Source organism: Tursiops truncatus, chromosome 6 (genome assembly GCF_011762595.2).
Source record: "Tursiops truncatus isolate mTurTru1 chromosome 6, mTurTru1.mat.Y, whole genome shotgun sequence".
Taxonomy (NCBI): domain Eukaryota; kingdom Metazoa; phylum Chordata; class Mammalia; order Artiodactyla; family Delphinidae; genus Tursiops; species Tursiops truncatus.
Window position 1 is genome coordinate 34,832,336 of NC_047039.1, and position 21,459 is coordinate 34,853,794.

The following is a 21,459-nucleotide window of genomic DNA, read 5'->3' on the forward strand; positions in this document are numbered from 1 at the left end:
ATTTATTGAATAGCTGAAAAGAGTGTTGTCCGGGTCCCATGAAGTCCTTATCAGAAAGGAAGCTATAAATCTCAGGGTGTCACAACAGAGGGATGAAAATAAAAATACCTTCCCTTAGGACTTCCCTGGTTTTCCAGTGGTAGAGAATCTGCCTTACAAGGCAGGGGATGCGGGTTTGATTCCTTGTCAGGGAACTAAGATCCCACATGCTGCGGGGCAACTAAGCCCATGCGCCACAACTACTGAGCTCACGCATCTCAACTAGAGAGACTGCGTGCCGCAAACTACGTGCCCTGGAGCCTGCGCACCACAACTAGAGAAGAGAAAACGCACAGACCACAACTAGAGAGAAGCCCGTGAGCCACAAGGAAGAGTCCGCACGCTGCAACGAAATATCCCGCATGCCGCAACTAAGACCCAACGCAGCCAAAAATAAATAAATAAATATTTTTAAAAAATACCTCCCCTTCATAGAGCACCTTTCAGTTTACTAAACACTTTGGAGTGCATCATCTCATTTGGCCCTTATTCTAATCTTCTGTGGGTGGATGTTGAGTTTCATCAACTTCTTTTCTGAATCTATTATGATATGTCATATGGTTTTTCTCCTTTTTTTCTGTTAATGTGAAGAAATATATTGATTGGGTATTTACTGTTGAGCTAACTTTGTCTTACTGGGATAAACCTCACTTGGTCAGATATATTATCCTTTTTATATATTGCTGGAACAGATATGCTAATATTTTGTCAGATTGTTTTGCATTTATGTTCATGAGGGATATTGGCCTATCCTTCTCTTTTCTTGAAATAGCTTTGATTTTGATATCAGAGTTATACCAACATCATCAAGTAAGTTGGGACTCGTTCCCTTCTCGTCTATTTTCTCTAAGACTTTGTGTAAGACGTGTTATTTATTCCTTACATATTTGATAGAATTCATCAGTGAAACCATTTGGCCTGGAGTTTCTTTGTAGGAAGGTTTTAAATTATGAATTCAATTTCTTTAAGTAAGTATGGTCTTTATATTTTCCATTTCTTTTTGTGTCAATGAAGGCAAACTGTGTTTTTCAATAAATTTGTCCATTCAGGTTGTTGAAGTTATTGCCATAAAGTTGTTGATAATATTCCTTTACTATCCTTTTTAATATCTGTACAATCTGTAGTGATATCTCACTTTTCATTCCTGATATTGGCTGTTGTGTTTTCTTCTTCTCTTGATGAGCCTTGCTAAGTTTTCTCAATTTTGTCAATCTTTTCAAAGAACCAACTTCTGACTTTGTTGATTTTCTCTATTGTTTTTCCTCACTGTTTCTATGAAACAATAGATAAATGAATAAATTAATAAAATAAATAGAAGTGATGAATAGATTTTGCTTCTATTATTCTGGATTTAATTTGCTCGTCTTTTTCTATTTTCTTAAGATAGAAACTTAGAACATTGATTTTAAATCTTTTCTGAAATAGGCATTTAAAACTATACATTTTCATTAAGTACAACTTCAGCATGACCCCCCAATTTGTGATGTTATATTTTCATTACCATCCAATTAAAAATGTTTTCTAGTTTCCCTTGCACTTTTTTTTTACATTTAGAAGTGCATTCTTTAATACCTAAATATTTGGGGATTTTAAGGATACTGCTATTTATTTTTAATTTAATTCCATTTTGGTCAAACTATTCTTAGTTTGCTGAGATTCTTTTTGACATGGATGCATGTTGAATTTGAATTGAATGAAAATCTGTAAGATATTAATCTTTTGAAATGTATTGAGACTTATTGTACATCCCAATGTATGGTCTATTTTTGTGAACATTGTGCAGTTCTTGGGTTCTATATTAATTAGGCCAAGTTGGTTAACAGATCTACATCTTTCAATTACTGAGAGAAGAGTGTTAAATCTCCAACTGTCATTGTATATTTTTCTATGTCTCCCTTTAGCTCTGTCAGTTTTTGATTTATGTATCTTGAAGTGCTATTAATAGGTACATACTCTTTGTGATTTTATATCACCTCTTGAATCGACACTTTGTCATTATGAAATATCCCTATTTGTCTTTGGAAATACTCCTGGTCTTGAAGCCTACTTAATTCTGATAATACTACAGCCATGCAGCTTTCTTATGCTTGCTAGTTACGTGGTGTGTTTTTCCACTCTTTTATTTTCAAATTTTCTATGTCTTTACATTTGAACTATATTTCTTATAAGCAGCATATAGTTAGGTCTTGCTTTTTTTCCCCCCTAGCTTGATAAACTCTGCCTTTTAATTGAAAGTGTTGGTGTGGTTGTCTTTACCATATTGCCCTTTGTTTCCTATTTTTCATCTGCTTTTTCCTCTGTTCATCTTCTGTCTTCTTTTGTGTTAACTGAGTTTTTTAGTATTTCATTTTATTTTCTCCATTGGCTTTTTAGCTGTGCCTTTTTGTATTAATTTCTAGTGGTTGCTCTAAGGTTTATAATATGCATCCTAAACCTGTTATAGTCTATAAGAATAAATAATATACCACTTCATATTTCACAATGTAATAACCTTATCACATCTTAATTCTATTTACCACCACAACCTCATCTTTGCCCTGTTGTTTTCACATATTTTATTTCTATATATATTACAAGCTTCACCTTACAATTGGTGTTATTTTTGCTTTAAACAGTCATATGTCTTTTATGAAAATTAATAGAAGCAAAAAAAATCTAGTATTTTATCTTTAGTCACATATTTACTATTACCAGTGCTTTTTGGTCCTTCCCATAGATAGAGCTTCCATTAGGTGTCATTCTCCTTCAGCCTAAAGAACTTTGTTCTGTACTACTTGTAGTGAAGGTCTGCTGATGACAAATTCTGTCCGCTTTAGTTTATCTGAAAATGTATTTATTTAACCCTTCTTTTTGAGGGATATTTTTGTTGGATATAGAATTCTGGTTTGACAGTAGTTTTCTTTCAGTGCATAAACTATGACATTCCATTGTCTTCTGACTTCTCTTGTGTACAATGGGAAGTCAGCCACGATCATATTATCCCACTCTATGCATTATGTCATTTTTTCTCTGCCTACTTTCAAGATTTTATTTTTATTCTTGGCTTTCAGTATTTTGACTGTGAGGGGACTACGTGTGGTTTTCTTTGTACTTATACTGCTTGGGGCTCACTGAGCTTCTGATAATACTATATGTTTTCCACCAAATTTAAGAAATTTTTGACCATTATTTCTTCAACTAATTTTCCCCCTCCTCTTTTTCCTTTTGGAATTCCAACTAACAAGTTACAGATACATATATGACATATTACCACAGGTCACTAAGGCTCTTTTTATGTTTGTTTTTTTTTATTATTTTTTAATGTTTTGGTTGCATTGGGTCTTTGTTGCTGCGCGCAGGCTTTCTCCAGTTGCGGCAAGTGGGGCTACTCTTCGTTGTGGTGCGTGGGCTACTCTTCTCATTGCAGTGGCTTCTCTTGTTGCAGAGCACAGGCTCTAGGTATGTGGGCTTCAGTAGTTGCAGCATGTGGGCTCAGTAGTTGCAGCATGCAGGCCCTAGAGTGCTTGGACTTCAGTAGTTGTGGCACGTGGGCTCTAGGGCGCCCGCAGGCTCAGTAGTTGTGGTGCAGGGGCTTAGTTTCTCTGCAGCATGTGGGATCTTCCCAGAGCAGGGATCGAACCCATGTCCCCTGCATTGGCAGGCAGATTCTTAACCACTGCGCCACCAGGGAAGTCCCTCTTTTTTGTTTTTCTTATTTATTTATTTTAATACAACAGGTTCTTATTAGTTATCTATTTTATACATATTAGTGTATACATGTCAATCCCAATCTCCCAATTCATCACCCCTCCGCCCCCTACTTTTCCCCCTTGGTGTCCATATGTTCGTTCTCTATATCTGTGTCTTTTTTGTTTTTTAATCTTGTTTTTCTCTGTTCTTCAGATTGGATAATTTCAATGGATCCATCTTCACTTTCACTATTAGGCCCAGCCAATAAATTTTTCATTTCTGATATTTATTTTTCTACTGTTTCCATTTTTGGGGCTTAGATTCCCCACCCTTTTTTTAAAATTTTTATTTATTTATTTTTGGCTGTGTTGGGTCTTGGTTGCTGCGCACAGGCTTTCTCTAGGTGTGGCGAGCGGGGGCTACTCTTCGTTGTGGTGCGTGGGCTTCTCGTCGTGGTGGCTTCTCTTGTTGTGGAGTATGGGCTCTAGGCACGCGGTCTTCAGTAGTGGTGGCATGTGGGCTCAGTAGTTGTGGCTCACGGGCTCTAGAGCACAGGCACAGTAGTTGTGGCGCACGGGCTTAGTTGCTCCGTGGCATGTGGGATCTTCCCGGACCAGGGCTCAAACCCGTGTCTCCTGCATTGGCAGGCAGATTCTTAACCACTGTGCCACCAGGGAAGCCCTCCCCATCCTTTAAGTCAATCTTTTCTTTTAGTCCATAAATATATTTTCAACAACGACTGCCTTAAAGTCATTGCCTGCTAATTCCAACACTGGGTTATCTCGCTGGTATCACTGTGCTCTCCTTGGGATCACTCTCCCTGAGCCATGATTAAGAAATTGACCCAAGGCAGAAAGCAAGGATAAACATGTGACTCATGTTGGGTGTTTTCCTTCCCTTAGGAATGGGGGAATGCCTAAACCAGTTGCCTCATGTATTGTGTCCAGGATTACAGTTGTTCATAGTGGGATGGCAAGTCCAGCATGAACTGCTCCATCATGGCCAGACTATGTCTCCTATATCAAGGTCTTTAAAAGTTATCCATAAAGTATGATACATTTAAAAATTCATTGCCGAAATGTGCTATTAAAAAAAACAAAAACAAAAATCTTTTGTAAAGGACAGAACTTTTGTAATATAAATATCTGCCCTGAATGGAGGCAATGGATTGGAAAAAAATCTGAGGCCCTTTCTGCACAATGCATGAGAAAGGTTTATCAGAAGCAATGTAGAAGTTATTTTGGAATAAAGCAGGTTATACCTTGCATGGGAGGAGCCAAGGAAAGACAATACCTCCTTCTAAGGAAATTGCCCTGCTCACAGCTTTGGCTGCTTGGAGAGTCATAGGATCTTATCCCTCCCTGATACAGCCTAGCACGAACAGGTAAGCTGGGGAAAATCAGATTTCTTCTCCAAGGGTTTGAATTGGGACTACAGAGAGAACTCGTGGGTGGATGGAGACATTGATGGAGATCCTTGTGAGATAGAAGAGGCCAGAGGGGCCATGATGAGCTGAAAACACATTAAGTTATGAGGAAGCTGAAACCATAGAAAAGTTGGCTGCCTGGGAAATGAAAATAGGGAATGAAGTATAGTTGCTAAGAAAATTAGAGAGGCCATGAGAGATATAGAGAAAGTAATTAGTACCTATATCTGTTTCAGAACCAATAGTTTTCCAATTCTAATTCTAGGTATTTGTAATACCTACCCACAAACCCCCACATACACACCTTCCCTTTCACCCTTTCCACCTTTTACTTGAGGTAACTTGGGTGAGCCTTTATTCTTTGCAACTTACAGAGCTTAGCTAAAATATATGTGCCTTAGTTTGCCAGGCTCATAAAAGGCAGGAGAGGTAGGATGGGCTCAGGCATTCCAGACAGAGGGAACAAAATCTTTAACAAAGAGACAGAGGCCTGGAACCAAGTGTCTGTCCAGGGATTAGCAGATTTGTTTTATCCATTTATATCCCAATTTGTTCCAAAGCAAGATTTGAGGCTGAATGTATGACACGTGGAAAAAATAAGTAAATGAGAAAATGGATGTGAGGTAAGAATAGAAATAGGAAAATAAACTTAACATCAGGAGTAGGGATGTTAGCAGAATGTGGTGCTTTGGCTAGAACAAAGGAGGCATGAGCTGCTTCTTCTGCAGGTCCAGAAGGAAAAGTTAGGGTTCAGAGTATTACAGTACATACGTTTCCATCAGTCACTTATTTACTCATCAACTAATTCATTCATTTGTTAATCATCTACTATGTACCAGATGCTAGAATGACAACTAAAGAAGAATAAAGGTTGAGTTAGTCCCACTCCAAGGTTCTCACATCTAGGAAGTGAGATAAATGGAAGACGTAAACACACCATACAAACCAGAATACAGCGACTCTATGAACAGGACAAAGTGTTGTGAGATACAAAGAAGCGAAACCAAAGTTTGATCAACAGCCACGTCCTTTGCACGTTTCTTCCATACAACTCTGTCTCAGCGATTGGGAAGATTGAACACTCCATAACAATTCCTAACTGGCAGAAAACAATTTCATATGGCTTGTTCACAGCTGGAGCCAGGGAACCAAAATTACTCTTCAGCATCAGCTTGCAGGTTGCAAAGCCCAGGGATAAGCACAAGACACCTTTGCCATTATTATTCAAGTACCTGGCATATACTGAGTACTAACAATGTGCTAGGCTCCACGGTAAACAGGGGAGGAGACCAAGTTCTGGCCTCAAATGCTCACAGCTGTTTTGTAATCTGATAATTGTGCATGACAGACCTCAGACCATAACTCTCAAAATAGCATGACTGTAGTCATAACAAAATGGAACAGCCATTGGCAAGATCTGTTTTCTAGTTATCACTTCCAGAAGGAATTCTGTAACACTACTAGGGGAAGAGCAGAGAAAACTCTCTCAACTTCCTGTCACTAAGCCTCTAAATTATCATCATCTGCATCCATCCCTTCCTCCTTTCTCCTTTTCTGTTACAAAGTGTTTCACCTCTTGTCCACAGCTGATCCACGCCCACCTCCTCAGACACTTGGCTCTAGTCTTCATTTATCTCCTTCATCTTCAACTTCCCTCTATCTATGCCAGGCAAATGCCTCCCCTCAGCATTTAACATATTCAAGTCTTAATTTCATCTCAAAAAAAAAAAATCCTTGTCTACATGGTCTTTACTACCTTCTTAGCTCAATTTAGTCTGGCTTTTGTCTCTAAAATTGTTCTTTCCAAGGTCCCGCAATGACTTATTAATTATTAAATCTAATGGTTGTATCTAGTTCTTACCTTCATTAGCAGATGCAATATGACTGACCATGTAACCTATAAACACTAGAAACTCCCTATAAACACACTCCTCCCCAGAAGGACATTATTCTTCCTTGTAGTCTTCTAACCTCTCTGGGGTCAGTCCTTCTTATCCTACATGTTGGACTCTTGTCCAAACCTTAAATCATGTTGTTCCTCCTAGAAATCTTCCCTGATTCCCTGAGAATCAGTGCTAGGATCTCCTCCCACACGCTTCCATTGCACCCAATGCTACTTCCTCAACCACATCCCATCATTCATCCAACAATCGTTCACTGAGAGCTTCGAACGTGATGGCCGCTGTGTTAGGAGCTGAGAATACAGATGTGCGCAAAAACATCCACAGGCCCTGCTCTCAAGGTGCTCACAGTCTAATGGGAGAGACATACAGTAATCCAATGATTACACAAACAAGTGAATAATTACACCCTGGGATGCATGCTGTGGACGAAAGGACCAAGGGCAATGAGACTATAAATAGAGAAACTTAACTCTCTTTTCAGGGAAGGGGGCATTAAGGCGGTTGTGGGCATTGACCCTGGGGCTGGAATCTTAACTCTCTTTTAACAGGGCAGGGAGCATTAAGGCGGTTGTGGGCATTGACCCTGGGGCTGGAATCTTAAAGAGTGAGTACATATGTGAGGGAGGGAGGGCACGAAGAGTGTTCCAGAAAGAAGGGACAACACATAGAACAGACATACAGAAATAACTGGAAGAGCGTTAACCAGTTAAGGCTTAGAGACCCAAGCAGGCCTCAGCCCATACAGGCTCCTGAAGGGTTATCTAAAAATTTGGTCCCTCTCCTAAGAGCAGTAGGAAGTCACTGAAGGGTTCTGAGGGAGGGATGACATAATCAGATTGACAGCTTGAAAAGATCACTTGGTACAGTGTAGAGAATGGATTGGAAGGGACATGAGTGGGCGAGGGGAATACTGGTTACAAGGCTTTTACAGCCTTCCAGGTGAGAGATGATGGTAGGCAGGGCTAGCAGGGTGGCAGTGAATAGGAAAAAAGTGGTCTGATTTGAGAGATTTAGGAAGTAAAGGGGCACAGGATCATATCTAGGGCTTAAAGAAGGTAAGAGGTTGAGGAAGGAAGGATGTGAGGGAGTGAGGATGACACGGAAGAGAAGGGTCACAAGAGCAGGGATCTTACTTTGGACAAAGTATCAACTTCCCTTAGATTCTGCTCACCTCCTCCTGTCCTTTCTTCTGTGGATCCCAGGACCAGTCATCAGATTCAAAATCTCTGGATCATCTAAGACTCTCTTCTGGCCTTGCACTGACTCCTGCCCACTTACCCCTACACTAGTCACACCTCATCAAGATCAATATTTCTAAAAGTATTGTCCCAGAGGGCTTCTGGAGAGATCACAAAATGATCCAAAAATGCAAGTCTTTTCTTTGGCTCCTACAGGCGACTGAAGCAAAATGCCAGACTTTGATTTTTTTTTTTTTTATGGTAACTGAGTTATAAAGGAGTACTAAAACTTGTTAGTCATAAACTAAAATTAGTCTTTAACTGGAGTTCACAGAAGACTCTAATTCAGTCCTCTACTAAGAAGTCTGACTGCCAGGCAATGTTTGGCAATGATGCAAATCTCCTCTTGCATATACACATGCAGCCAGTTGGAATTCTTGAAATTTTCAGGAAGGACACTTTTTTATTGGGATATTAGCAGTGATGTTTTGAGCTGGTCATGGTTTATGGTGCCTGACATTCATGAATTTTAATTACAAATTGTGATTCATGGAGCTTCATCATGATCAAGCTAATATGCCATGATTATTTGATTAACCCTCTGGAGTAGAGGGATACATGTCTCTAACCTTATTTCCTGCCATTTTCCTCCTCCCTTCCTTGCTGATCCAGAACATGTGTAAGCAAGCTCTCATCTCAGGAACTTTATACTTGCTATGTCCTCTGTCAGGAATGCCTCCCCCCTAGATATCACATAGCTAATTCCTTCACTTCCTTCAGATCTTTCTCAAATGTCACCTCTGTGAGGCCTCCCCTGACCGTTATGTTTAAATCATAATCTTCTGGTTCCCTGAACTTCCTAGTCCATTTCCCTGCTTTATTTTTCTTTTTGACACCTATCATCACCTTATAAACTATATATTTTACTTATTTGTTTATTGACAATTTATCTCCAACTAAAAGATAAGCTCCATGAGAGCAGGGATTTGTGTTTGTTTTGTTGCTATATCACCAATACCTAGCACAGTACCTGGCATATAGTAGATGCTCAATAAATAATTGTCAAATGAGAATATTTATATCATCAGAATTTTTGTCCTTTTAATTTCCAATACCCAGCTCTTAAGGCATGGGTACATGTGGTTCAAATGTGAACCATTCATAGCCCTGCTACCAAAGCAGATATAAACATAAACCCAGAAAAGTATGCTTCTACAGTGACGTTTCCTTGTTATCACTCCCCACCAATCTCCTCATCCCAGCCTCAACCCTTTCTATCCTTCAAACTCACTCAGATCAAAATTTCCAAAGAACAATTGGAAGCATTCAGAATTCATATTCAACTCATTTTCAGAATTTAATATATTCCAGGCATTGTGCTAGGTTCAGGGGAATCAACAATGAATGAGACAGACCATCCTTGCCATCAGAGTTTATAGTCTAGTGGGGATATCACCTTATCCTGCCTCCGGAAAGGTGACTTAATCCCTTATAGGAGAATACGATGGGCAAACTGAGATGTGATGTATGAACAGGAGACGAAGGAGAGATTTGGGGCAGGGTGGCATGGAGCAGGTGGCAGCAGACTGAAAAGACTGTACCAGGCAGGCAGAGGAAACAGCAATTTCAAAGGCCTAGAGGAGAAAGACAGTGTGGATGTCACTTTCCAGGAAGTGAGGGCAGTTCAGGGTGTGCTGGGACTGTGGAATCGTCACAGAGCAACGATGAGATCTGAAGTAGGGTAGGTAGGAAAGGCTAGACCTGGCAAGGCCTTGTAGGCCATACTAAGCAAGTTGGACTTTTGGAACTTTATTCTGAGAGTGAGAGGGAGCCAATAAAATGTTTGATCAGCGATACAAACAATGCAGTTTAAACTCTTCTCTGCCCCCTAACAAACCCAATCCTGACCTTCCCTCTCCACTGCGGGCATCCAAGTCATAGCTGCCCACTCCCTGAAGCTTTTATGTTGCTCCAACCTGCATGTCTCTCTCCCTCTCAGCCCCAGGGATCCCATCCTCCCTTATCTTTATATGCCTGTGTTCTGTCTCCCCAACTGAGTTCCCAGACGACAGGGACTTCTCAAGGCTCTCAAGGCAGTCCCACACCCAGCTCACCACTGACACAGACTGGGCCTCAATGAGACAAGAGGGTGATGAATACAACCCAGCACAACCCAGCTTGTGCTCACACTCCACACACCGATATTTACCCCGCTCCAAAACGACCCTTCCCTCCAAGGGGCAGTGCTGATGTGCGCAAGGCCAGTTGACCTGGGTTTCTGTCTCCTGTCTGCTGTCACCTCTCTCTCTTCTCAGTTTACCTAGCCTCTAATGTCTCCCCTAATGGGCTGGAGAAACTGATTCCCAAGTTTGTTCAAACTGCTAGAAAAATCTAATCTGGAGTGACAGAAAGCAGATCAGCGGTTACCTGGGGAGAATGGACTAGAACGAGGTGCAAGGAAACTTTTGGGGGTAGAGGAAGCGTCCTATATCTTGATTGTGGTGGTATATAAATCTGTCAAAACCTGTCAACATGTACAACTAAAATGGTCCATTTCATTGTATGTAAACCAGACCTCAGCAATGCTGAATTTAAAACAAACTGCATGTAAATTAAAAGTCGGTAGCCCCAAGCCCAGTACATGAGCTTCAAAACACAGTTCAACCCCGACATAAAACTAGGGCAAGGCCATACGGGAATAGCAGCTTCCCCATGGTTGCAGAGATCTAAGAACGACGGGTGCACCTGCTAAGGAAGGCCAGGTGAAAGAAGCAATGGAGCAAAGGCTAATAATACGGAGGAGGCCAGACCCAAATATGTAAAGTCACAAACAGCATGCACACACATTTGGTCTCCAAATCTCCAAATACCTAGGCCTGAGATAGTGCTTATTTAAGAACAAGTAAGTAGAAACCCTGCTTCACAAAGCAAGAAACTGCATATTAGTCCCAAGATGATAATTCATAAACGGTTTGGAAAAAGTGATTCTTGAGGGACTGAGTGGCTTCGCCACAGAGAGCTCCTCGAGAAGCTGGGCCTTACCTCTCCTTCCAGGGTGAAGCTGGGTGGGTTAAGAGGGGTGACTCTTGGGTTTCCTGTGAGAAGGGATGACATCTGTCCAGGTGGCAACGAGGACAGTTTGGAGGGGCCAGTTTGGAGTGAGGAGTGTGTGAAAGGGGATGGGAAAGGGGTCTCTGCCCTCTTATTCTTTGCCTGAACTCTCTCTCCTCACAAGTCTCCCAACACAGAAGATCTGAACCATACGCCCACACACAATCTGTTCTGTGTCTCCGGTACAGTTCTCCTGTACTCTCCTGTGAGTTCCCAAAGGCCAGTGTCTCCACCTAGCCCAGTACTGGGCACTCAGCAAAGGGCAGGAGAAATTACTTATTTGCGACAAGACTGTGAGGACGATGAGGAACATATTGGTAGGAGTGGGGATGGGGGTTTAAGGAGGATGGGCCCGTCAGGCTGGGTCTGTGGAGTGAGGGAATGGAATGGTGAGAGGAGGACAGGTGAAAGAGTGGTAGGAAACAGTGGGTCGGGGGCAGTGTGGGAGAGGAGGCTAGGATTAGTGGGAGAGAGCAGGACGGGGTCAGAGGTCACTGGGAACACAGGCCAGGAATCACAGGGGGACAGAAGTCAACAGGGAAAGGAAGATGAAGGGTCAGTAGCAGAGGTATGATCAGTGGTCACTGGCAGCGAAGGTCAGAGGTCGTCGGAATAGAGCAGGTCGAGGTGTGTGTTACCTGCCTACGAGGCGGTGGTTTGTGGGGCATCTTCGAAGAAGCAGAAGGCACCTCAACACTTGGAGCGCCTACAAAACGCTCCCCCGCCTGAGGACAAGAGGTTTGTCCGTCCCCTCAATCATGCACAGGAAATCCGATTCTCTTTCACTTCAATTCCCAGTCTCAGGGGCTCTTTGGGGACACCCGACGTTGTGGGTCCCCGCGCCCTCGCAGAATGGAATCGGCTCCTCCCTGACGCGGTTACCCAGCAACTAACCCGCAGCCAAGGCGCAGGCGCCTCTGATGCCTCCTCCCTGCTCGAGGGGAAGGCGTGGCTGGGCGCGCGGGGAACCACCAGCTCCACTAAGCCCCGCCCCCTAAGGCCAGACGACCAGCTGCCGCGCCTTTCGGAACTCCCGCATGTGGGAGGGGCTAGTGAGCCCAGACACCGCCTCCTCATGAATAATGCAGGATCAGGCGGTGTCCCGGACCCGGAAGTGGAGTTGCAGAGTCACGGCAGTGGCTGAGCTGCTGACAGGAGGCGGCGGCGGAGGTGGAGGCGAGGCAAGACCTGCGGCTCTGCAGGGCCACGGTCGCTGTAGCGCTAGGCAAGCTGACGGAGCCACGCCGGCCTCAGCCCACCTGCAAACCTCCCGCCTCGTGCCCACCCTCCATCTGCCCGACTGGTCCGGGGCGGCCTAGTCTGCACCACCGACCCGGCTCCTGGGGCCGCCGCCCCGCGCGGTCCCGTCGGCGTCCCTGGCCGCGCCCGACCCCCGGCCCTCTAGCCCACCGGCACCATGATGGAGGAGATCGACCGGTTCCAGGTGCCCACCGCGCACTCGGAGATGCAGCCGCTGGTGAGGGGGCGGGCGGCGGGCAGGCCAGGGCCGGGAGGGGACGCTGCCTGAGGGGGAGGGAGGGAGTCAAGCCTTGGGGACTGTGCGGAGGGGGCGCCTCGGATGGAGTAGAGAGCCGTGAAAACGCATCGCCGGGGGAGGGGGACTTGCAGGACTAGAAAACCGTGGGAGGATACGTGGGATGACAGCAAAGGGGCCTGTAAGGGCGGAGAGCACTGCCAGCGGAGGCAGGCCAAGGGAGTTACGGGGAGCGCCGTCGGATGGAACCGAGCGGGGCACAATGGTGCACACCGTTAGTGGAGGGAGGCCCATAGCGGGGAAAGGAAGGGAACTGTCTTGGGGCACCGCCGGTGGTAGGCCCAGGGGGCTGGGATGAGAGGTAGGGAGGCATTTAGACCTAGAGGCCTGTGATGCTCAGAGCGGGGGAGGGGGCCAGGAGCAGGCTGTCTAAGGGACGGGAATAGGTTTGTAGAGGAGGAGGGGCCTCCCCTCCAGTTCTGGCTATGGATGGGAACGCAGGGCCTGGGCAGAGGACGAGTGGGGACAGGGGATCCATGCAGGACCCGGGAATTCCGTTCTTCTCCGGAAGAGAGTGCAGTCAATCTAGGCTGGGGGTGCTGGAGCCGGGAAGGAAAGAGCTCGGTGGCGAGATGGAGAATCCGGAGCGCACATGAGAGCTGGGGAACCGGCAGGAGAGGGGGCGGGGCCGCACTGGAGCCGCCTGTGCCCACCGGTTCGGAAGAGCCTCCAGCATCCTAGGCCTACGTGCTTGGAGTCCTTGCTGGGCGCCGATCCTGCCTCCTGTCCGCGGTCCCGGAGTCAGGGAAGAATGATGTCATCGCTGCCGGCGCGGAGGGGATGGAAGGGGGAGGGCGATGCACGGAGGCCGGCCTAGGGGAGACCATACCCATTGGCCACCGTCCCGGGGCGTCTACCTGACTGGCTTGCACATCCGCCGGGCGAGAGACGCCGAGGCCTGGCGGCGGCGTCTTTCCAACTGGGAGAAGGAAAGGGAGAAGGGAGGGAGTGCCCGGCTCTGTTCGCTTTGCTTTTCCTTCTCCTTTCCCCCTTGGAGCCCAGGTGGGAGCTGGAAGGAGGCAAGGCAGGCCAGGAACCTGAAGGTGTGGATGCCCTATTCTATGAGCTCAGCTAGAGCTGAGCAGAGCTCTCCAGGTCTTGAAGCTCTGGGGTTCCCTAACCCTCTTCCCTCTGTGTTAAGCAGAGGTGAGGAACAGGTTCTACCCTTGGGACCCCCGCCCCTGGCTGACAGATGTGCTTTGTGGCTTTCTGAGCAAGTAATCTCTCCATTACAGCAGCCAAGACAGACCTTGGCAGGGACCCATGACCAACTCTAAGCCACACCTTTTGGGGGATGGTAGAGAGAATCATCAGAGGCCACCTAGCTGGAGATGTGTCTTTTTTCCCCTTTTGTGACTACTTAGTTCTAGAAGCCCAAACAGAGAAGCTTTACAGAAGTGTAATATTAAACTGGGGAGAGAGATGCTGCTGGACTTTTTTCCTAGCCTGATGCCATCATTGGGTTATTTGAGGGCCAGAAAATCCTGGTTGAGAACTCTGTCCCATGAACTTGAAGAACTTTGGGCTGGGCTAAGAGAACACTCCTTTCTGAATTATCTTTCCAGCCAACCTGGCTTGTCAAACTAGATTGCCCTTCCAGTTGTACGTATCTAATCAAGAATCAAAAGGGAGGGCAGATGAAGGAGAAGGTCCAAGTGAATGAGAAGAAAGCAATGAGTTGGTTCTTGCCTCCCATCTGGCGTTCCTAAGGAGAGAGGCAATAGCTGTCCATGGAGAGGGGAGAAGGAAGGGGTCACCAGGTTCTCTCAGCTGTCCCTGATGCCTCTGTTTTTGCCTGAAGTTTTCAATGATGGTTTGAGTGAGTAGTGTCCTCAGAAGACTCCTGGGCTGCTTCTGATCTGTGTGGCTCTGAAGTAGAAGTGCTTACGGCAAGGAGGCACTTATCAGAAAAGCTGTGACCGCCTTCAGACCCTTTTCTTGAAGGCTAAAGGAGCCCTTCTCTGCAAGAGGATACTTTGTTGAGGTTGAATGAGAGCCTTATGGAAGTAGCAATACAGTCATCTGCCATTTGGGGGTCATAGCCATTGCCCTGCAGATCTCTGCCTCTCCACCACTGTTCCCAGGTCAAAGTCTAGAGGATCCCCAGAGCTCCTTAAATGCTCTTTGTATTATTGAGACCAGCAGAATCTTGTGTGGAGTTTCCCCAAGAGTCTTCATTTCGGGGCATAAGAAATCAAGGTGGCATACTGTGGAAGAGAAGGGCAAAGTGGCCCTTTAGGAGTGTTTGGGTAGATCTTAAAAACCAGGGTCTTGAGGCTTCCCTGGTGGCGCAGTGGTTGAGAGTCCACCTGCCAATGCAGAGGACATGGGTTCGTGCCCCGGTCCGGGAAGATCCCACATGCCGCGGAGCGGCTGGGCCCGTGAGCCATGGCCGCTGAGCCTGCGCGTCCGGAGCCTGTGCTCTGCAACAGGAGAGGCCACAACAGTGAGAGGCTCGGGTACCGTAAAAACAAAAAACAAAAAACCAGGGTCTCAGACTCAGCTGTGACCTATTTCGTTTTTTGCCATTATTTATTAAGACCTCTAGGAAATCTCTCTTCTCTGGACTCAGTTTCCCAGTTATGAAATGAAGACAAACTATTTCTTTAAAGATTAAACAATAGCTCCTCACTCTTCCAAAGAATATCATAGTGACCTGATATCATTGATTCAGCAAATTCATTCACCAAATATTTATTGAGCATCAGCTCTGTTCCAGGTACTGTACTAGGTATTGGGGACACAGTGGTTAGCAACATAGGGACAGACATAGCCCTGCCTCCTGGAGCTCACAGTTTAGCAGAAGTTACTGTTCTTGCTCACCCTCTCAGTGTGAGTCCCTCTGAGGGCAGAGGCGGGGCTGTCTCCTTAAGCCCTAAGGGAAACAAGGCAATGCTTGTGTTGGTATCATTGCCCCTTTCTGGACCAAGCTGTACCGATAGTGGCCTGTCACATGGGCTTGATCATCAAATAACACTCTCCCACCCATAGTGGTTGGAAGAATCCAGAGGCCATTCCTTACTTGGAGAGATGAACTCTAGGTGGAAAACATCTTTTTTTAAATTTACTTGAAAGAGAAACTTGCACTTGAAAAGGAGGCCTAGGGGAGCGGCAGAAGCTAGGAGAGAAGGCACAGCCAGCAGATCTGGGTGTTTCCAAGGTGCTAATTTAAGCATAGTTCTCAGCTAGTGGGAGGAAGAGGAAGAGATCCCTGCTTTGTTGTTGCTGCTGCTGTTGCCACAGCTGCACGGAGCCTCCTGTCTGGGGTGGAGTTTGCCTGAAGGGAGTTGCCTCCCTACTTTCCTTATCACACCAATTATTTAATTGGCCTGGCTGCATCGCAGCAGCTGAACCAGGCCTGGGCCTATCCCTGAGAGCTCCCCAAGGTCTCTTTCTGTCTCCTTATGAAAGGAATGAGAGCTCCTCTGGGAGACCTAGTCCCTGGGTTCCACTCCTGCTGTGTCTATCTCCTACAATCCTGAGTGTTTCTGAGCACAGATTTTTGCAAAGACAGGGATAGGCGCACCTTGTATGTCAGTTCTATGGCCAAGCCACACACCTTACTGATCTAGGGAAGCTCCCAGCTGTCCAAGGCTCTCTGTTGAGCAATTGTGTTGAATTTGGGCTATTGTTTGTATGAGCAGCAGGGATAGGCTCTCTGGCCCTACTGTCTGTCTGCTGGGCTGGTTGGTACAGCCTCACAGTCTATGTCTTCTCTTTGGCTGTAATGGAGAGGAAGAGATTTGGTGGGGGGAAAAAAAAGCATATGGCACCGGACAGGGTCTCTGTGCTCTTGAGAGAAATACTAGTCTGGCCTCACTGAAACCCAGGTTATCTGTTAACTCAGTTGTATAGTTCACGAGTATATGCTCAGTTCCAGGTACTTTACAGGTAAAGATACGTGAGATCTCTCCAGGGGGTGGCCAGGAGAAAGATGGGCTCAAACGGCTACAGGAAGATTTTAGATACATGTTAGGAAAGAGTGGTGATCACTGTAGGGCATTCCTAGGAAAGAGTGTCACCTTGCTTGGGAGAAGATGAGGAAAGCTGAGGTTCTGACTCTTTGACCACGTAAGCTTGGAAAGGAATTTCAGACTCCTCCTGACTCCTTGCGCTCAGGGATGGAGATGGTCAGGACATTAATTTAGTGAGTGGGTCATAGCAGCTCCTGAAAGTGGCAGAGGGAACATTGTAAAGCTAGCAAGAAGCCACTATGGAAAATTGACCTACATGTATTCTGTGGTCTGGGAGCCTTAAGTCATCTCCTTGTAGTAAAATGACTCTTCAGTTTAAGGGTGGATTCTCCTAATGGTCCATGTAACTCATGACCCAGTAGCATTTCTCAGGTTCTAGGAAGAGGCACACCATTCTCTCTCTTCCTATATTGCAAAGTGAGGATCAGGAGCCTCCAGCTCCTCCCTTATTGCTCATCTCCTCAGTCAACAAACACTAAGAACCTACTTTCTGCTAACTGTTGTGCTGAGCTCGATACCACAGCCTCTTGCTCCAGGGATGGATATACACAGTCAAGACAGGGTGATGAGCACTGTAAGAAGTAAGAACCAGGTCCAGCAGCGCCGAAGAAAAACAGTAAGGCCTTTCATCAAGTAGTCAGGGAAGGCTTCACAGAGGAGACATTGCTGAACTGGCTCTTAGAAGAGGACTAGAAACTTGGCAGACCAATAAGAGGAGGTGAGGACAAGAGTTCCAGGCAAAGGGCATAGAGGCAGAATCGAAAGGGTGCATTTGAATGAATAAAGTGTTATAGTTAAGGAAATAACATGATCAAATTTGAGTTTAGGACTATCATTCCAAGAGTGGTTGAGAGATTGGAAAAGGTGAGATTGGAGGTTGGAAAACTAATATGAAGGTGGGTATAATAATAATCTAGGCAAGAGATGACAAAGGCCTACACTAAAGCAGAAAGAGAGAGGGGACATATGTACAGAGACTAATAAAGTGGAATAGGCAGGATGTGGTACCTGTTTGGAGGTGGGGTGGAGAAGTAGGGAGTCCAGAATGACTCCCAGGTTTCTGGCATGTATGTCTGGATGGCAAGAGGTACCATCACCATCCCAGGAAATTTGAGGGGGTCTGTATACCTCTTGGCTTCAGGGACTGCTTATATGGGAGAAGGCTGCTGTTTTCCTTTGCTCTGCTTCTGAAGCCGCAGTCTTGGGGTTATTGAAAAACCGAAGAGCAGAGTGAAACTAGCCCCACAGCCTCAAAAGGATGCTAAGTGTGCTCATCTGCCAGTGAATACTTTTCCTCTGTAACCTGCTTTGATGAATGCAAGTGAATTGGTGGCAGTGAGGAGCCATGGTAGGTTGTCCCCCCACACCCCGCCCCCCGCCCCGCAGCACTTTGATAAAGGAAAAATAACATCCTTTGTTGGCTGAGAGAGTGTTTCTGTTGCAGTTTCTGGCCTTGCTTTTACCATCATTCTGGTCAAACCTATGGTTTTCTGGCTGATTGGTTGAGCTGGGCCCTTTCACTGATTTCTTCTAGAATGGATATATGAGTTACTGCTTTACTTGCAAGAGTCAGAATGGAAAAGGACATGTACCTCCCTTCTCTGAGACCAGCCTGGAAAGCTGCACTTGGTGTAGAAACAGCACCCAGGGTGCTATCTTCCAGGCAAGGTGTGCCAAGGGAGCAGGCTTCTGGGTTAAGATCGCTCAGGGGTGACTTGGCTTCTCAGACGCCCCAAGTGTAGCCGCTGCAGGGAGGCACATGGTACCAGGAGGCTACCTGACTCCATGTCAGCTGGGAGTCAAGCTGAGTCATTTCCAGCCCCCAACTGCCTGCTGCCCTTGACTGACTATAGCTCAGAGTGAACAGAGATGGTAAACAGAGCCTTTCTCACTTGAACCTGATTAGCTTCAGGGACCCTCCACCCTCCTTGTGAGGGCAGATGGAGCCTTGTGTCTGGAAAGGGGACATGGGAGACTCAGCTTCCTGGCTTAGCCGCTTCATGCTTTCCAGCAGACCCTGGGAGAACTGGTGCAGGGAGCCCCAGAGGAGGCAGGAAGCGGAGAATCAGGCTCAGGGCAGCTACCCAGAGGTGCTGGTTGAAGGAAACAAGAGGCGTGGCTCAGCAGGCTCGCAAGTCATTGTTCTCTTAGGAGACTCTGGTGGGAATCTGGCCGTCTGGGCGGAGAAAGGAAGGCAGGAAGCGGGCAGAGCTGGAGCCAGCTGTGGATCTGGCTCTGCTCTGGAGTTCAGAAATTGGCACATGACCCATCAGCCTCGCTGCGGGGCAGCCGAGTGAACTCCTGGGCTCTAGGGAGTGAGGAGGTTGTCTAGGAAGAAGGCCCAGAGGGTCTGGGCTGGGGAACAGGTAGATGGGGGCTAGTAGGAGATCCCTCTGGATTTTACATTCTTAGGAGCCAGTTCAAGCAACTATGTACTTGAATTTGTTGTTGTTATTCAGAGATGTCAAACTGAGGATCAGATGGTTGTGTTTCTTGAGGGTGAATTTTAAGTTTCTGTGATGATGATGATGTATGTGAGTGTGTACACAAGTAAGAGGTTATTCAGAGATGTCAAACTGAGGATCAGATGGTTGTGTTTCTTGAGGGTGAATTTTAAGTTTCTGTGATGATGATGATGTATGTGAGTGTGTACACAAGTAAGAGGGGACTAATGGCCATAAAGAATGTTCTCTGAATGACCATTCTAGCCCTGGGAAGTATTAAGTATGACAAGAAGCCACACCCAGGCAGAAATGAGCCCAGCTACTGTGGTTCTTGTCCTGGCTTTGCCTTTTTTTATCACCAGACTCTTGGCTGTCATAACCAAAGTCCACCCCATCTATCTATTTATAACAATACCTGAAGGGGTACTTTAACTAAGTTTTAGTGAATTAACTGCACCCAAACTATGGAGTGAGAACCATATATATTTTACTATGTAGTTAACTTAAACATAATTATGTACAAGCTATAAATGATTTATAGTTCCCATATTAATTCCCAATTTTATCCTTATAAAGGAATTAGTGAAGCTCTCAGTCAAGCATGGTTCAGACCAGCATTTCCTATAGTATATTCTTAGGAATATTGGTCCTTTGAGATACTTTATGGGGGGAAAAAAGTACCTATAGACAAATTCCTTTGGGAAACCCTATAACTCCATCCTATCACAATGTTTACTAGCATTTTAAAGACTCTGAGAAGCCCTGCAATAAAGAAATCTTTCCAGCTTTGTTTAATCCAGTGTTTCTCAAACTTACAGAACTATGGAACCTTTTTTCATGTTACATCTATTAACGTCTTACAGAACCATTGTGTTTCATGCAATACTCTTTGGGAAACCCTGACTTAGAAATTAGTCTCTCTTCTGATCAGGTCTAGATTTCTATTCTTCCCAGCTCTTTTGAGCCTATTTTATAACCCACGCCATTTTGCCCTATGCTAGTTTCTAATGGGATGTTGCTGCTTTGTGTCAGGGTCTGAACTTGTTGCCATCAGTAGGAAGTTCTTAGTGAACTTTGGCAGGTGCAGAAGCAAATATTTTTGCTTCTGACCAAACGAGGTCAGGTGCTTCGTTTTTCTCAAGACAATGCTAAGGGGGGTTTACTTCCCAAGTCCCTCTACTAAACACTGCTTTGGTGAAATCAGCATTTTTACCATTAACTTTTCTTTTCTTTTTTTTTTTTTTGACAGCTTCACTGAGATGTAATTCATATACTGTACACTTTACCCATTTCGTATTTTACTTTTAATCCTGGTGTGGCTGCTTCATGCCTCAGTTCTATTCACCCCTTATGCCAATGCCCATTGATCAGTAATGGCTGCCTGGAGCACGTGTTAAGGTAGATCCTGAGGCTGAGTCCTGGTTCAATGAGAAACAATGACATGGTTGAGTTTCCATGTCTGCCATAGTCTTCAGTGGGGGAAACATCAGTTCTAGGCTTCTGCTTGCCATCCTTGCAACCCTGAATCATCATAGTTATCCTAGGCAAAGAACACAGGAAAAGAAGTCTCTTGGAGATGTTAGCCAGCTTAGCAATCTGTTTCACTGAGGTTTGGAGTCTTAGGATATGGTTCTTTAAGAAATGAATGGAGAAAACTGAACTTTCCTCCCCTGATTTTCAGCGTGGGTTTTTGAAGTATTGACTTGATATAAAGTAAATAATCCTTTGGAAACAGGCCATGTAAGAGGGAAGAACCTTGACTCTGCTGAGCAGATAAGAGGGGAAAAGAGGCAGATTCATAAAGAGATCTCATAAATATCTCATAAGGTGTTGGCCATGCTTAAGATGAAACTATAAGCCCTTGGCTAAAGGAGCAAGAAGAAGGAGTAGGCTACAAGAGGAGATCCTTAAGCCAGCAGTTCCTGGTGAGGAAAAGGCCCTACTGTGGGCTATACAGCCTTAGCACTCTTTTTCCCAGGCTAAACGCTTTGCTTTTTCCTTCCACCATTTTCCTGGAGTCTGGTTTCCAAATCCCTAGTCATCCTGGCTGCTCTAGTGGGTACTTTTGAGTTTCTCACCCCTGGAAGTAGACACAGCCCTCTCCATGTGATCTGACCAGTACAGATTACGGTGGGGCTGCCACTATCCAAAATATTGAT

General features: G+C 45.5%; 2 protein-coding genes across 11 annotated transcripts in view; one reads left to right on the forward strand and one right to left on the reverse strand.

Moving 5' to 3' along the window:
* Positions 1–12,456, reverse strand: part of DNAI1 (dynein axonemal intermediate chain 1) — a 61,000-nt gene extending 48,544 nt beyond the window's left edge. Inside the window, exon 1 of the mRNA XM_033857931.2 lies at positions 11,966–12,456. Coding sequence (XP_033713822.1) covers positions 11,966–11,995 — 30 coding nt within the window. The 5' untranslated portion in view covers positions 11,996–12,456. The remainder of the gene's footprint in view (positions 1–11,965) is intronic.
* A 19-nt stretch (positions 12,457–12,475) lies between these two features.
* The window catches only part of FAM219A (family with sequence similarity 219 member A), a 55,174-nt gene continuing 46,190 nt past the window's right edge, over positions 12,476–21,459 (forward strand). For 2 of the 10 annotated variants that reach the window (XM_033857944.2, XM_033857946.2), the window contains exon 1: positions 12,476–12,804. In XM_033857944.2, coding sequence (XP_033713835.1) covers positions 12,745–12,804 — 60 coding nt within the window. In that variant the 5' untranslated portion in view covers positions 12,476–12,744. The remainder of the gene's footprint in view (positions 12,805–21,459) is intronic. The other 8 variants (XM_033857939.2, XM_033857942.2, XM_033857940.2 and 5 more) reach the window with 7 other exon arrangements.